The sequence below is a fragment of the Mus pahari genome, chromosome 19, assembly GCF_900095145.1.
Source record: "Mus pahari chromosome 19, PAHARI_EIJ_v1.1, whole genome shotgun sequence".
NCBI classification, from domain to species: domain Eukaryota; kingdom Metazoa; phylum Chordata; class Mammalia; order Rodentia; family Muridae; genus Mus; species Mus pahari.
Window position 1 is genome coordinate 3,248,720 of NC_034608.1, and position 17,514 is coordinate 3,266,233.

Sequence of the window (17,514 nt, forward strand, 5' to 3'; positions counted from 1 at the left end):
TGAGAGAGCATGAGAGAGAGAGAGAGAGAGAGAGAGAGAGAGAGAGAGAGAGAGAGAGATGAATAATGACATGAAGGTTTTAACTGAGTTTGAAACAAGGTTCTGGGGGCAAGGTGGCCTGTTAGGGTACTTTAAGAACTGTGTGCTTCAGGGGAAGGCCAGGGCCAAGTAGTGGGAGTAGGTGGGTAGGGGAGCAGGGGCGCGGGTGGTGGTGTATAGGGAACTTTTGGGATAGCATTTGAAATGTAAAAAAAAAAGAAAATAATAATAAATAAATTAATTAATTAAAAAAAAGAACTGTGTGCTTTTTACCTACAAACTTTTGGATATTGGTAAGCAATTTTAATTAATGAGGGATAAATAATATGACCAAAATTTGTTTTTGTAAAGTTTGGCTGAAGTGTGGAAACTGACAAGAGGCATGGGTGAATACACTAGAAAACCATTTCACTCTTCCACACACAACAGAGTAACACAAAGAAGACAAGGATGATGTAATATAAATGGTTCCAATGGGTCAGATTTGGGTCATATTTAAGAGATTAAACCTAGAGTTCTTGGCAACTGACTCGACATGGAGGGTGACGGAGAGGAAAGGGACAAGAAAGGCTCCATAGTATGGACTTTCTCATGATGAGCAAGGTGTGCACGCTGCCTGAACGATTTCCTGCAATCTTTACATTCATAAGGTCTTTCTCCGGTATGAATTCTCTGATGTAGGGTAAGAGATCCACTATAACTAAAGGCTTTCCCACAAATATTACATTCATAAGGTTTCTCTCCAGTATGGATTCTTTGATGTTGAGCAAGGCCTGCATTTTGGCTAAATGTTTTCCTACATTCCTTACATATATAGGGTTTCTCTCCTGTGTGACTTCTCTGATGCTGTGCAAGCGATGAACTGTTGCTGAAGGCTTTTCTACATTCGGCACATTCATAGGGTTTCTCTCCGGTATGGACCCTCTGATGTTGATCAAGGTAAGCAATCTGGCTGAATGCTTTCCTACATACTTTACATTCATAAGGTTTCTCTCCAGTATGCACTCTCTGATGTTGAGAAAGGTGTGCATACTGGCTGAAAGACTTCCTACATTCTTTACATTCATAGGGTCTCTCCCCAGTATGAATTCTCTGATGGACAATTAGGTATCCCCGGTGACTAAAAGCTTTCCCACACACATGGCACACATACGGTTTCTCACCCGTATGAATTCTCTGATGCTGGGCAAGGAATGAACCGTTACTGAATGCTTTTCCACATTCAATACATTCAAAAGGTCGCTCTCCGGTATGAATTCTTTGATGCTGAGTCAGGTGTGCAATCTGGCTAAAGGCTTTTTTACATTCTTTACACTGGTAAGGTTTCTCTCCAGTATGAACTCTCTGATGCTGAGCAAGATGTGCATTCTGGCTGAAGGCCTTCCTACACTCTTTACATTCATAAGGCTTCTCCCCAGTGTGTATTCTCTTATGTTGCGCTAGGTTTGCGCTTTGGCTGAAGGCTTTCCCACATTCGACGCATGCGTAGGGTTTCTCTCCGGTATGAATTCTCTGATGGAGTGTAAGGGATGAGGTCTGGTTAAAGACTTTCTCACATTCACTACACTTCAGGATTCTCTTTTCTACCTGGACCTTCTTATGTTTCATTTCAACAGACTTTTTCCGGTAACTTCTCTTTTGTGGCTCACTCTGATCTATTCTTTCTTTGGTAGAGGAACTTTGTGGCATGTCTAGTGTTGCATTCTGACGGAAGGCTTGACAAGGTGGATTACACCCACTAATTTCACCTTCAGGGACTTCTTTATGAGTGATGAACAACTGATGGGAATGCACCTCCTGACGTCCCGACCTGTCTTTAAACCAGTCTTCATTTTCATGGTCTTCTTTCAAATCGGGACAGTCAAGGCTGGAATTAAAATGGCTTCTTCCCATTGTTAGGACTTTGGCAGATTCTTTATAAATATCTTGCTTTGATATAAATTCAGTGCCTTTGAATATATACTTCCAATCTAAAAGATACCAAGAAAATAGATGTTTTAAAAAATCATTCATAAGAAGAAAAGAAAGTGCTCAGAGAAAGTAAAATACAAAAGAAATGAAAAGATTTAGCATCTCTTATTGCATCTTAAAGACTATATTATATTAGGAGAGGTGCTTGAGCCAGGTGCAGGGGCACACGCCTTTAATGCCAGTACTTGAGAGGCAAAGGCAGGCCCTTCTCTGTGAGTTTGAATCCAGCCTGGTCTACATAGTGAATTCTAGGATAGTTAGAGCTACATAGTGAGAGAAAGAGAGAGAAAAAGAAAGGTGGAAGGAAGGAAGGAAGGAAGGAAGGAAGGAAGGAAGAAAGGAAGGAAAGTTGATTAAATTAATCATATATAACCATGAAATATAACTTAGAAAATGAAAAAAATTAAGGCCGTCATCTAAAAAATCACAATTATCTTTTAAAAAGTTAATTAACTAATTAAAATTTAGATACAATTAAGATCTTATATCTGAGTTAATAATACAGTCTTCAAACATCTTCTCTTCCTCTCTCAAGTTAAAAGGCAATTTTAGAATGTCAAGAATGTAGCTGAAGTACCCCCACTGGATACCCAGACCTAAATGCAAGCCAGCTGTCTAGCGGGTCATTAAACTTTATGGTTAATCACTACATTCTAGGAAAGGTGTTCCTGAAAACAATTTTCTTTGTAATTCCTGAAACCACAATGTCTTCATGAAAACATACTTTTCTATCCAATCGCTTGCTTTTATTTAATACAGGCTTTACTTTGTCTTACCCTTATCAGTCCCAAATTAGGTTACTTCTGTTTAAAGCTACATTTACTTAATGTGTGCACATAAGTGAATGTTATGACATTGTGTGGAGGTCGGAAGACAACTTATGGTAGCTGGTTTTCTCTCTCTCCTTCCACCATGTCAGACCTGAGTACAGAACTCAGGTCATCAGGCTTAGTGATAAATGCCTTTACCTGATGGGCTAGCTCAGGCTTAGTGATAAATGCCTTTACCTGATGGGCTAGCTCAGGCTTGGTGATAAATGCCTTTACCTGATGGGCTAGCTCAGGCTTGGTGATAAATGCCTTTACCTGATGGGCTAGCTCAGACTTGGTGATAAATGTTTTTACCTGATGGGCTAGCTCAGGCTTGGTGACAAATGCCTTTACTTTACCTGATGGGCTAGCTCAGTGACCCAACATTACCTTTTTGTGTGTTTTGAGACCATGGTCTTAGAAACTGATAAATCTTGGCCAAAATTAATAAATGCATATTGAGTCTCATCCAAACTGACTACCATATCCTACTCTATACCACTATAAATATATTCAACAATTACCCAATAGGGATTTATGGTATCTTCAATAAGCCGGGGTTTTTCATGGGTTGTAAGACACATGTGTCAATAAATTTTAAAGTACTGACTGAAATTAGAGAAGGATGTTCTCTACCCTCAAAAGAATTACTTTTAAGAGACATAATGGTGTCTGGCATGTACTATCAGAGAATTAAGGAAGAGTTGAAATTTAAAAGTGCTTACCATTACACAACAACAACAACAACAACAAAAACAAACACAGAAAATCCTTGAGGGGCTACCTCAGAAGAAAAGGCCAACATAAACCCATAGGAAGTAGAAAAGCATGTTAGTAGATGTAGTAGAAAAATGTCTTAGTTAGGGTTTTACTGCTGTGAACAGATACCATGACCAAGGCAACTCTTATAAGGACAGCATTTAATTGGGGCTGGCTTACAGGTTGAGAGGTTCAGTCCATCATCATCAAGGCAGGTAGCATGGCAGCTTCCAGGAAGGCACAGCACTGGAGCTGAGAGTTCTATTTCTTCATCCAAAGGAAGCCAGGAGCAGACTGATTTCCAGGTAACTAGGATGAGGGTCTTAAAGCCATGCCCATAATGACACACTTCCTCCAACAAGCCCACACCTACTCCATCATCTCCTAATAGTGCCACACCCTGGACCAAACTTACTCAAACCACCACATTAAACGAGAAAATAAAATAGCTACAATGAACAGAAATTAGACAGTAAAGACCACTAATTATGAAAACAAGAGGGCTTGAAAGATGGCTCAGGGCATAAAGGGATTTCCCATTAAACTCGATGACCTGGAGCTGATCTCCAAAACCCACACTGTGGAAGGAAAGAACCAACTCCTGAGGGTTGTCCTTGGCCTCCATACACATGTTGTGTCATGTGTGTGCCTATACTTGTGCACACACAAGCACACACAAAGTAAATAAAATGTTAAAAAAAAAAAACAGGACAAATAAAACAGCCCATGTCTGTAGATGACATAGTTACATAAAAAATCCTCAGAGCTTCAGGAAAAAAGTGCAAAAGGCAAAAAAGACTACACTGAGGCTTCATGGTAGTGGGGTACTTCTTTCATCCCAGAACTCAGGAGGTAGAGGCAGAGGCAGAGGGTCTCTGAGCTTGGGGCCAGCCTGGTCTAGGATAGCCAGGGCTACACAGAGAAACCCTGTCTCAAAAAAAAAAGATAGTAAGAAAAAGGAAGGAAGAAAGGAAGAAAGGAAGAAAGGAAGAAAGGAAGGAAAGGAAGGAAGGAAAGACGACTATTAGACTGGGCATTATAAAATATTCCTATGACAAAATAGAGAAAATTAAAACATGTTGTTGGATTTTTAAAGGGTTAAATGTCATTTCTTTCTCAGTTGATATATAAGGATAGTCCCAAATGAAGTTCTTTGAATAAAATTTCTCATTTACATTCTAAAATTTATATGAAATACAAATGTTCTGAAATAGTCAAAGCAATTTTACAAGTGGTACTGCATGGTGTCAAAGCTTAGTATAAAATAACCTGTGTCAAATGCTTCAAACCGTATGCTTTAAATGAATGTGGCTTACTGTCTATAATACTAATGCCATCTGATCAAATACAATAAAATAATCTGACCAAAACGTAATGAAACAAGAAAGCTATTGAGAGGGCTGAGTTAGCCAGAGCCAGGCTGACTCCACGACAGGCTGCAAACTGGCAGTTTGGGAGACTGGGCCCGAGTTACTGTCTCCCAGAAACGAGAACCCAGATCCAGGAACCCGTGAGCAGCCAATCTGAGTATGCATTGCCACCCTGGAAAGTGCCCAGAGCCCTAACCAATCACAAAGGCACCCAAACCACTGGAGACAGAGCCAACCAATCAACGGAAAGAAAGGTAAAAGTCACCCATTCCTACCCTAACAGGCTTTAAATTGACCCTGCAGGTCATATCCCTTGGTCGCCATTTTGAGAAACGATTAACCCCTGCCTGCTGGTAATTACTGCAGAATAAACACTCTTTGCCTTTGCATACTACCCGAGTCTGGGGTCTTCCTTCAGAGATTCTTGAACCCTAACATTATCTTTTAAACAACTCAAGTGAGCTGGACAGTGGTGGCACAGGCCACTATTCCCAGCACTCAGGAAGATCTCTGCAAGTTCTAGGACAGCTTGGTCTACACAGTGAGTTCTAAGACAGCCAGGGCTACACAGAGGAAACTCCATATTGAAAAAAACAAACGAATAAGCAAACGACTCAAATGGAAGAGAAATTTAAAACTATAGGAAAAAATAGTAACAAAATCCACGATCTATCAGAATCTACAGGAGACAGGGCAAGATATACAGGAAATCTCATAGCCCCCGACAATTGTATCACTAAACAAGAAAGAATGAGCTAAGCTACCCTTACACCAATATGGAGAATACAATAAACAATAGGATTAGGAGGAAAGGAAAAAACAAAAACAAAAACAGAGAATTGAAAGAGAGAACAGAAACACAAAATAAACCCACCTGCTGGATCTCGAAAAAATAAAATGGATTTTTGAATAGCAACCTAATACATCATTTCTAAATGGCAAGTATGCCCAATAAAAAATTAAAACCACAAACTATCATAGATATAAAAAAGTTATGAGGTTATTTTGTTCTGGTTCAAGGATATAAATCTGCTAACTTAAATGAAAAGAATAACTGCTAGACAAATACATATACATAAAACATAATCAAATAAACTACAGAGACTGTTTACTAGAGAGGATTCTGAGAAAATTCTCAAAGATCTGCTACCCCTCAAGGCCTCAGTGTTGGGTGTTACCGCGAAGCCTCTAAGAATAGGTGCACCATTCAGTCAGTGTCTGCCTCTACATCAGACTTGCCAGGTCTGTCTTCCCGTTCAATTGCAGTCTGCTTTCTATACCCTGCATTCTATACCCATAATCTCTCTCTGTGTGTCTGTCCCTCCTAAGACAGAGTCTCCTATAGTCCAGGCTGGCCTGGAGCTCACTATGTATCTGAGGATGACCTTTAACTCCGAATCCCCAAGCCTGTACCTCCCCAGTGCTGGGATCACAGGTGTGCACCACCATGGCAGGCTTAGGTAGTGCTGGTGATCAACCCGGGATTTCACCAAAGCAGGGCAAGCGCTCTGTGGATTGAGCTATATGCCCTGGGGTTCTTTAGCTCTCTAGCTGAGCTCATCTCTCCTCCTACCAACCCATGTTCTTCTGACTATTCCCATTTCAGGTTATCACCCAACTTGAAAATAAGCTTGGAAAGTGCTATCTTTTTTCACTGAAGGTTTGTGTTTATTTATTTGGTTTTTTTCGAGACAGGGTTTCTCTGTGTAGCCCTGGCTGTCCTGGAACTCACTTTGTAGACCAGGCTGCCCTCGAACTCAGAAATCTGCCTGCCTTTGCCTCCCAAGTGCTGGGATTAAAGGCATGCGCCACCACCACCCAGCAGGACAGTAACTTTTGAGATAAAGTGTACCAAGAGAGCAATTCAGGGCTCATGCTCAGCATCTCTTCCCAGGCCTTGATGCTACGATTATATTCCATTCCATCTTTACATTGTCATGTGCTGGGTTGGGGAGATGGCTTAGTAGTTAAGAACATGTGCTGATCTTCCAGAGGACTGGGTTTGACCTCAAGCAACTGCGAGGTATCTAACAACCAGGTGTAACTAGTTCCGATGCCCTCTTCTGGATTCTATGGGCACTGCACACATATGGTACACATACATACTTGTATGCAGGCAAAACACCCCCACACAGAATAAGAAGAATGAATGAGTCCTTTAAAAACTTGTGACATGCTGTGTAAACCCACTGAGAAGTTAATTCCAGATGTATAGTTAGTCCATTTACTTCAGACTTAAGTAAGCATGTCTTAAGAGTGTCACCCAAGACCCCTTGTCTAGGAATGGGCTGTCCCTTCCAACTCAACCCTGAATAGCCTTCAAGAGGAACACCATATTCACAGTGCTGGAGAGAAGGCTCAGCTGGTAAGTGTGCTTGCAGCTCTTGCAAAGGCCCTAGGTTCAGTTCCCAGCACCCAGTGATTTTTAACTGGCAGTAAATCTAGGTCCGGGCCTCTGCACGTATTGCATGTGGTATACTTTCTATGCAGACCAAACACTCACACATAAAATAAAAATAAATCCTATAGAAGTAGAACACCATGTCCTTGAGAATAGGAGAGAGAATTGCTAGAGAGAAAACACTGTGTCCTTGAACACAGTTAGGAGGTAAACATTCTCAGGTGCCTTCCCAAAGCAGCGACTGTCTACCCTGTGATATAAAACCCGCCTGTGGTGGGAGCGGCTAATAGAAGGTCAACGCAAGAGGTGATTTTCTTGGAACCCTCCATGTCAATCAGGAGGTCCTGCTGATTTTGGCTTCTGACCTGATGCTCTAATGTCTTTTTGCAGCTTGCTGTTTTCTTCTTTTACTGCCTCAGGCTGCGTATCTAATAACTCACTCTAGACCAGAAGCTTGGCACAACAGAGTACCCGCTACACCAGTGGTTCTCATTCTGGGGGTTGTGACCCCCTACTCTTCCAGAGGGACTGCCTAAGACTGTCGGAAAACACAGAGATGGACATTAAGATTCCTAGCAGTAGCAAAGTCACAGTTATGAAGTAGCAACAAAGATAATTTTGTGTTTGGGGTCACCACAACATGAGGAACTGTACAAAGGGCCGCAGCATCAGGAAGGTTGAGAACCACCGATCAACGTAGACCAGATGCTTTAACAAAAGCTACTGCAAAGGCGCCCACCTCTCTAGCTCATCCCCACTCACCAGGACATGTGTCTCTTGTTCCCTTCTTCTGCACCATCCAGGGGTCTTTTCCTTGTTCCAGTAATGAGACCACGGCTGGTTTGTAAACAGGAATTCCTGCTTCCAAGAAACACAAGAGGAATTAGCCACTCTCCGAGGTCAAATCAAGTTTTGCTGCTCGTCAGGAAGGTGGGAGCTGAGGAGGATGGGAAATATTCTTGAGAGTAAATGGCAATAAGGAGCAATTACAAAATTACAAAAGCTGTAATTCTATAAAATGCAACTTATTTGGAGAGCAGAAACTGGGGGTGGGGGTGGGGTAAGGCAAACAATTCTCTTTGAACTTTTGGAGCTGGGTTTGCTAGGTTGCCCAGGCTGTTTCCCCAAAGCAGTCCTCCACCCCGACTGTGTTGGTTATTCATGGTTGTCAATTTGACTACATGTGGAATTAACTAAAACCCAAGTGGCTGAGTATACCTGGGAGGAATTTTTTTCTCAAAGCATTTGAAGTGGGAAGACCCACTTTTTATTTCTATTTATTTATTTATTTGTTTGTTTGTTTGTTTGTTTATTTATTTATTTATTTATTTTTTCGAGACAGGGTTTCTCTGTGAAGCCCTGGCTGTCCTGGAACTTGCTCTGTGGACCAGGCTGGTCTCAACAAACTCACAGAGATTTGCCTGCCTCTGCCTCCTGAGTGCCGGGATTAAAGGCGTGTGCCACCACTACCCTGTGAGGAGTTCCACTTTTAATCCAGATCTTTCTCTCTGGCAAGTTCATTCCTCCATTGGCATTAGAGCCTACCACTTTGGGATTCTGGTATATAGTGAAGACCAGCTGAGACATCCAGCCTCATGGACTGAACGACTATGGGATTCTTGGACCTTCAGTTGGTAGACAACCACTGTTGGACTAGCTAAACCATAGCCTGTAAGCCACTCTAATAAGTCCAACATGTATATGTATGTATGTATTATGTATGTGTATGTATACATATATGTATATTTACTAATCTGATCAGTTCTGTTCCCCTAGAGCAGTGGTTCTCAACCTATGGATCATGACCCCTCTGGGATCAAAAGGCCCTTTCACAGGGGTTACCTAAAACCATCAGAAAACTTAGATACTTACATTATAATTCATAACAGAGCAAAGTTACAGTTATGAAGTAGCAACATAAACATTTTCATAGTTGTGGATGTCTATAACATGAAGAAGGGTGTTAAAGGGTTGCAGCATTAGGAAGGTTGAGAACCCTGACTAATATACCAGCCCTCAGAACTATAGGCATGTGTCACCATTCACCATATGGTTTAAAAGAAGAGAAATCAGGCAAATAAACTGGGAAAAGTGTGTGCTGTGTAAGTCTGATGACCCAAGTTCCACTCTCAGAGCCCCTGAAAAGGTGGGAGAGAGAACTGAATTGAGTTGTCTTCTGACTTCACAAGCACACTGTGGCATGTGTATACAATTCCCCAACACGCACAAACACACATACACATATACACATTCACACACACATACACATTTACACACGCATAAGTACATACACACACATACAAAACACATACATACATATACACATATACACATATAAGCACATGCATACATACACAGATACACACATATAGACACAAACATTCACACATACATACATATATACAAACACATATACATACACACATACATACATATATACACATACACACACACTCACATACACACACATATATAAACACACACAAAGGAAAAGGGAGAGATAAAGTTGAATATAATTTTTAAAATTTTTAATAAAAAGGGGAAATTTAGTAAAGTGAGCCAGAGGTACCTCAGAGACACTTCATGGAACACAGACTTGGGATTCTGTAGAGACTGCCTTACCCAGCGACACCAGGCTCCTATAGTTCTCCAATGTCACCTTCCTGTACAAGTCTCTCTGTGTGTTACTCAGCCACTGCCATTCCTCTTGAGTGAAATTTACAGACACATCCTCAAATGTCAGCAAATCCTGAAATGATATAAATGTATTCTGGTTCAAGTCCTCAAACAGGTTAAATAGTTAAAGCCGGGCATGGCAGCACATACCTGTAATTCCAGCTCGCGGGAGGCAGAGGTGGGATGCCCAGTGTTCCAGGCCAGTGTGGGCTGCACAGTGAGTTCAAAGCTCCATTGTAATACCTTGTCTCAGACAAACAAGCAAATAACAACACAATAAAACACAACAGAAAAAAGCTAGCAGTAGCTAAACTGTCTATACTTTGGTAGAAGCAAAAAACCCAACTTTTAAAGTCAGCCACAGGCTACCTTTAGTATGTGGCTCAGGGCTGTCTTGAATTCACAACCCTTATGTCTCAGCTTTCCAAGAGCTAAGATTATGTGTCTATCTTTGTTTCTCTCCTCTCCTCTCCTCTCCTCTCCTCTCCTCTCCTCTCCTCTCCTCTCCTCCTGCCTCAGCCTACCAAGTGCTAGACTTACAGGTATGGCCACTCTAGGCCATTCCATTGCACTCAAGGCGCAAATACCACCCCCACCCCACTACCACCACCACTATTCTGCCATAATGGCAGTTTCCAGCATGTGGCAACACAAGTGGCCAAACTCTGCCCTATAGAGGGGGGGGGGGAAGGCCAAGATCAGGCCACAGAAGTCACCAATCCCTGGACTTGACTCAAGACCAGACCACAAAGTCCCATCAATCCTAGGCCACCCTGGAAAGCTCCAACCCCAACCACCAAGAAGCCCTACATAATGCTGGTCTCCTGCTCAGTTCTTTGTTGCTTCTCACTGGAGCAGAGGTGGCCACCCTCTGTATGTCTCCCAATAAATCTCTTGTGTGAAGTTTGTTGTGTGGTGTGACTCTGTGGTGTTTCCTGGCTCCTGATTATCAGGGTACCTTTCTCTTCAGAGCTGCAGCACTTTCAGCCATCACCAGCCAGTACCTTACGTTCTAAAAAAAATGCATGTCAAGTAATTGCCATGCTTGCCTTGGTATGCTCTTACAGGAAGTATATAACTTCTGATAAACTGTCTACTGCTGGAGAAAAGATTCACCATAGTATACTGATAAGTAACATTAAAATCAATAGTGTACAGCAACAGGGGGTTCATACTAAAATCCAAAAAATTCCTCTTGAAAAAAAAAAACAAAAAAAAACAGGATACGCTGGGGTAGGAAAAAAGAGTAGTATATAGAAAGTAATGGATACATATGGTCATAGTCACTTTTAATGGATACATATGGCCATAGGCACTTTTAATGGATACATATGGTCACAGGCACTCTTTTTAAAAAAAAGATTTACTTATTTATTTATTTATATATGAGTACACTGCAGCTGTCTTCACACACACCAGGAAAGGGTATCAGATCCCATTACAGATGATTGTGAGCCACCATGTGGTTGCTGGGAATTGAACTCAGGACCTCTGGAAGAGCAGTCGGTGCTCTTAACTGCTGAGCCATCTCTCCAGCCCGGTCATAAACACTTAGGAATTGATGGAGAGTATGTGTAATTAGTTAGATGCATCCAAACAAAGCGGCAAACAGGAGACCGTTGGGTTTAAATATACACCTGTGAACAAGGACATTCAATGAAAATGTACGCGCTAAAAGACTGTCAGGCTTGACTTTCAAAATCAATTACAGTCTCTTTATAACAAGAATGCTTTAAAATTTTATCTTTATTGACAATAATTATTTTTAAAAGCTTACTTATGTGATTTATTTATGTGTACGAGTGTTTGTCTGTTTGTTATGGGTGTGCCTGTTGACCACTGAGGCCAGAAAAGGGTATCAGATCCCCTAGAATCGGCGTTACAGATGTTTGTGGGTGCTGGGAATCAAACTCTTCTTTTGGAAGTACAGCCAGTGGTCTTAGCATGTGTGTGTGTGTGTGTGTGTGTGTGTTGTGTATTCATACACATATACATATATATGTTATATATGTTATCACACACACACACACACACACACACACACTCTAAAACAGATATACTTGAAAGGGGGAAAGGTAATCTTACCCTATGAATATGCCACCCACCTCATAAATATCCATAAAAACTACTTTAAACACAAACAGAGACCTGACTGTGGTGGTACTCTGCCTTTGGGAACAGCAATCTCTATCCTTTTCCTGCTGGTGTAATGCACATAGCATATTAACATATAATTAAACCAGCAGACACCAAATGCATGAAAAGAAAGACAACGTCTATTTTTATTTATCACAGCACTTAGTAGAATGGGAAAATATCTTCAATTCTTACACATTTTGCACACCTGCATTTTGTTTCTGGGAATTACATATGCATCTTTGAATGTTTCCTTTTGACTCTATTTCATACTATTTATTTTAGTGATTGTAGGAATATTTTTGTAACGTTTTAAAAATACACGCTCGGTGGCTGAAGAGATGGCTTGAAGTTAAGAGCACTGGCTGCTCTCACAGAGGTCCTTAGTTCAATTCCCAACCGCATGGTGGCCCATAACCATCTGTAATGGGATCTGATGCCCTCTCTTTTGGTATGTATGAAAAGAGATCACTCATACACATACAATAAACTAATAAATCTTAAAAAAAAAAATACAGGCTCAATGAGCTGGAGCTATGGCTCAGTCGTTAAGAACACTGGCTGCTGTGGCAGTAGACACAGGTTTAGTTCCCAGCAACTACATGACAGCTCACAATCATCTGTAACTCTAGTTCCAGGGACTCTGACACCCTTTCCTGATCGTCTGTAGCACTGCATGCATGTGTTATACATACATGTGTTATACATACATGTGTTATACATACATGTGTTATACATACATGCAAACAAATGCCCATACTCATAAAATAAAAATAATAAGTATTTTAAAATAAAGACTCAAGTGTTTCCTCTTTCTTCCGAGGTAGAGATAGGAGGACTGGGAGTTCAAGATCATTCTTAGCTGGAATGAGTTGAGCCGCAGCCTGGGCTACATAAGCACTATGTCAATATATTTCCCATAATAATTTCAATTAATTAACTGGATAGCCCAGTATATCAGCTGTGGACTGCTACTAACTCCGAGTATCTCCAAAAGAAGAAATTACTGTTCTCATAAACAATTACTCTTCAAAGCTCACTAAGCACTAAGGAAATACTGTCCGAGCCTAGACACACCTTAGCAATCAAGATTTGAGCTGGGTGGTGGCAGTGCATGCATCTGGGAGGCAGAGGCAGACAGATCTCTGTGAGTTCGAGGCCAGCTTGGTCTACAGATCGAGTTCCAGGACAGCCAGGGCTACATAGAGAAACCCTGTCTTGGAAAACGAAACAATACCACCCCCAGTTTGATACATCGGATTTCTGAAAATCATCTTGAACATGAGTTTCTGCCAAACGCCCGAACTCCGGACACCCAAAAGCCCTCCTATTTCCTTTCAAACCAGAGATTGTAGAGAAAAGCTCCTTGCCACCACACACATCTCCACCTCTAATACCCACAATTTGAGCTTACATAATCCCACCCAAAAAATGTATTTTTTGCCTCTTAGAGTTAGTTCCTAAGAGCACTGAACCCACAGGCGATGCTGAATTGAGTCCTTGACTCAAGAAGCGAATGCTGGTTGGGGGAAAAAGGGTGCTCTCAGCTTAGCCTTGGGGGGGACTAACTTTTGTGTTACAGTGGAGAACAAGAGCATCACTGGAGAGAGGAGATTTTGTCCGGCTGCTGAATTTCTGAAATCAAAGTGTTGGTTTAGCCTGACTGAATGATAAGGTGGCATTTCAGGGGAAAAGGAACGCTTCTTACCTTGGACATGGCGTTAAAGCTTCAAGAATATATGACTGTGTTCCTGGGAGCAGGGAGATGTCCTGAGAAAGCAAACTGGGACAGAAAAAGGAAACCGTAAGTTCCAGGTGTACCCTGCAGCCCCAGCATCACACCACCATCCTTCTCCTTCCTCCACAGACATGCATCTGAGGTATCCTTACATTTAACAATGCTTTTCCTATGACTTTATAGTTCTGGGACTCAACATATATTTTAGGCCTAAGTGATCTCTTTCAGTTATGTCTGAGCAATTTAAGACTGGCATTATTAGATAAGAACCTTCCACCTTTCACACATGAAGGTTTTCATCATTGAAGATATGCAAGGCAATAGTTGAGAAAATAACTGTGCCAAACTGGAAACTAGACTGGAATTTATAGTGTACAGATGACGTTAAAAGGAAGTATATCTCCACCCTTTCTATAAGGATGAGATATAGGCCATCAAGGGAAGCTACTTTGCACAGAGTAGGTAGCAAAGGGACCATGTGATCTAGAAAAAAACAGTGGACCAGGATCAGGATACACTACTAACGGCCCCTTCCCCCTGCCCTCCGCCCCCCACCCTATGATGTCTCATACTGTCACACATTCTCCAGCACCGTCTGTCTCAAACAGTTACACTGTCTTAGACACAATGAAATAGCCCTATACACTGTAACTCGGGCCCATACATTGTCACAGGCTCCATCCCAGCTAGTAGCAAACGTCTTACTGTAATAGTATCACACAGTCCAAAATGCAGCCTCAAAGCCTCTCATGGCCTCTTTATCCACACATTCCACACCCTGTCGCAGCCCCCCTCATACCTGGTGGCATAGTCTTGTGCAGTCACACACACCCTTATTGGCTCTCACAGTCTCATACACCATCACAGGCCCTTCAACACTGTGACATGGGCTCATAGTGCCGCACCTATTGTCCCAGCCTCTCACTCTAGGTCATAGCCAGTATTCAGTCTCACAAACTGTCACACACCCTTGGCAGAGTCTCAAAAAGTATTCAGCCCCAGGCCTTCACAATAAAGTGGCTTGGTCTCAACCCTGTCAGATGGGTCTCCAAACACATTCTCCCACATGGTCCCCTACACTGTCATATACAGTTAACACACTGTCACAACCCCTCAGTTTCAGGCAGTATTCAGTCTCACAGCCACAGGCACCATGTACACGAGGTGTGGTCTGACACTGTCACTCAGATCCCCACTCCAAAGCCCTCACATGTAATACACCCTACTCTGTGCAGTCACCCACACTGTCACAGCCTTTCAGTCTTACACAGTGTATGCAGTACCAGATCCCCTCACATGGTGTGGGGTCTCACTCTGTCATGTGAGTCTTCAAATACATTCTCCCACATGATCCCTTATATTGTCACATTCTGTCACACATAATGTCACAGCCTCAGTCTCACACAGTATTTAGGTCTCACAGTCAGAAGTCCTCAATACACTGTGATCTGGTCTGTCACACATGTCACAGCCTCAGTCTCACACAGTTGCAACCTCACAATCATAGGCCCCCTCATACACGGTGGCGTGGCCTCGCACGGTCACTCTGCACCCACCACACGGTGCCTTGCTCCTCACCGAGAGTCTCCTCAGTCCTTGTCACCTCTCGCTCGGCGCCTAGACAGGTCTGGCCGGGGCCGGGGCTCGATCTCGCGGAGCCGGTAGAGCTCACAAAGGCGCGGCTGCGGAGCGGCTCCGCGCAAGGGCCTCTGGGAGGTGGAGTACTGCGCTTGACCGGAGCGGCGTAGGGCATGCTGGGAACGCCTTTTAGGGCGCGGCTTTCGGGGGTCCTAGAGTCTCTGCTGAATTCTGTCCCTTCCCTTCCGGTCGTCAGAACCAGAACTCACTCCGGCTGCGCAGGAGCTGCTTGCTCCACCCGATCTCTCGGCGAGGAGTCGGGGTGGGGGGAGTGGGGACTGTGCTCGAGCACGCATGCGCAGTGCTGGCTGGCGGGTGCCCTGTCCAAAGCAGCGGATGAAAACAGGTCATCTTGTGGTTCAGGGCCCACGTTGCTGGGTTATTTTCTCCCTTGTTAGTTTACCTTCTCCCCGCCTTACCTTTTCACGCATCACTCATTACGCGCCTTCTGTATGTCAGACTCTGGCATGGACACAGCAGTGAACCCCGCCTGACCAAAAAAATCTTCATCTTTATGGTACCAACATAGACTGGGGAGGAAGTGCGCTAGAGCTGTAACCCAATGGTAGAGCGCCTGCCTCGCTAGAATGCTTGAAGCCCTAGGTTAAGTCAGCCATGAAAAAAAAAAAAAAAAAGTACTGCTAGAAAAAAAAAGTTGGGGGGCTATTTTTGTATAATATTCTTTTTTAAATTTATTTATTCTCTTTACAACCCAGTATCAGCCCTTCCTCTCCTCTCAGTACCTCTTCATGCAAGCGTCCCCACCTTCCCCATTTTTTGAGAAGGGGAAACCACTTCTCTGGGTATGAATTCCCCCGTCCCCCCATCAAGTCACTGCTGGACTAGGCATATCCACTCCCACTGAGGCCAGATAAGGCTGTCAGGGATTTAGGGGCAGGCTGCAGGATCAGGGACAACCCGGCTCAAATTGTTGGGGGACCCGCATGAAGACCAAACCGTTCATCTACATATGAGCAGGGGGCCTAGGTCCAGCCTGAGCTCTCTGGTTGGTGATTCAGTCTCTGGCAGACCCCAAGGGTACAGGTTAGTTGACTCTTGCCCTTCTTTTGGAGCCCATGTCCTTTTCGGGTCCCTCAATCTTTCTCCCAACTTTTCCTTAAGACTCCCCGAGCTCCATCTAATGTTTGGGTGCGAGTCTCTGCATCTTTTTCCGTTGGCTGCTTGGTGGAGCCTCTCAGAGTACAGTCCTGCTAGGTTCCTGTTTACAGGCATAATAAGGAATCTTAACAGTATCAGAGATTGGTTCTTGCCCATGGATGGAATGGGTCTCAAGTTGGATTAGTCGTTGGCTGGCCATTCCCTCCACTTCTGCTGTATCCTTGTCCCTGCACATCTTGTAGGCAGGACACATTTTGGGTCGAAGGCTTTGGGGGCTGTCCTTATCTTTCCACTGAGAGTCCCGCCTGGCTCTAGGAAGTGGCCACTTTAGGATCCATATCCCCCACTGCTAGGAATCTCAGCTAGAGTTTCTTCATTAGACCCTCTGGGGCCTCTCCCCATTCCAGGTCCCTGGCATGTCCTAGAGATTGCCCTCAACCCCTAGTGGATCTCCTTTCTCTGTCCCCTGCTCTCCCTACATATGATCGTCTCCCCTCCCCAACCCATCCTCTTTTCTACCTAGTTACCTCCTTCCGTCGACCTCTGATACCTATTTGTTTCCCCTTCTGAGAAAGATTCAACCATCCTCCCTTGGTTCCTCCTTGTTATTTGACTTCTTTGGGTCTGTTCATTATAGCTGGGTATCCTGTACTTTATGGCTAATATCCACTTATAAGTGAGTACTAACCATGCATGTCCTTTGGATCTGGATTACGTCACTCAGGATGATATTTTCTAGTTCTATCCATTTGCCTGTGAAATTCGTGATGTCTTTGTTTTTAATAGCTGAGTAGTATTCCATTGTGAAGATACACCACATTTTCTGTATCCATTCTTCAGTTGAGAGGAATCTAGGTT

General features: G+C 43.1%; 1 protein-coding gene across 2 annotated transcripts; it reads right to left on the minus strand.

Annotated features, from left to right (window-relative positions):
* Nucleotides 1–310: 310 nt before the first annotated feature.
* On the minus strand, nucleotides 311–15,740 carry LOC110336660 (zinc finger protein 583). Of its 2 annotated transcripts, none has more exons than XM_029532133.1 (5): nucleotides 15,478–15,740; nucleotides 13,870–13,944; nucleotides 9,972–10,098; nucleotides 8,112–8,207; nucleotides 311–2,009 (listed from the first exon to the last, which is right to left on the minus strand). In XM_029532133.1, the coding sequence occupies exons 2-5, from the start codon at nucleotides 13,876–13,878 to the stop codon at nucleotides 535–537; spliced, it is 1,707 nt and encodes a 568-aa protein (XP_029387993.1). In that variant the 5' UTR covers nucleotides 13,879–13,944; nucleotides 15,478–15,740; the 3' UTR covers nucleotides 311–534. The 2 variants fall into 2 exon arrangements, with proteins under 2 accessions (XP_029387993.1, XP_029387992.1); XM_029532132.1 differs by having other exon boundaries at nucleotides 8,112–8,210.
* Between the last annotated feature and the right edge of the window lie 1,774 nt (nucleotides 15,741–17,514).

Bases quoted from the DNA above. Each gene is read 5' to 3' on its own strand.
- LOC110336660 (XM_029532132.1), bottom strand. The intron at 8,211-9,971 runs GTAAGGCAGTCT...GTTTCTTGGAAG, and splicing joins TAGGAGCCTGGTGTCGCTGG to CAGGAATTCCTGTTTACAAA. The intron at 2,010-8,111 runs GTGAGTGGGGAT...GGTATCTTTTAG, and splicing joins AACAAGAGACACATGTCCTG to ATTGGAAGTATATATTCAAA.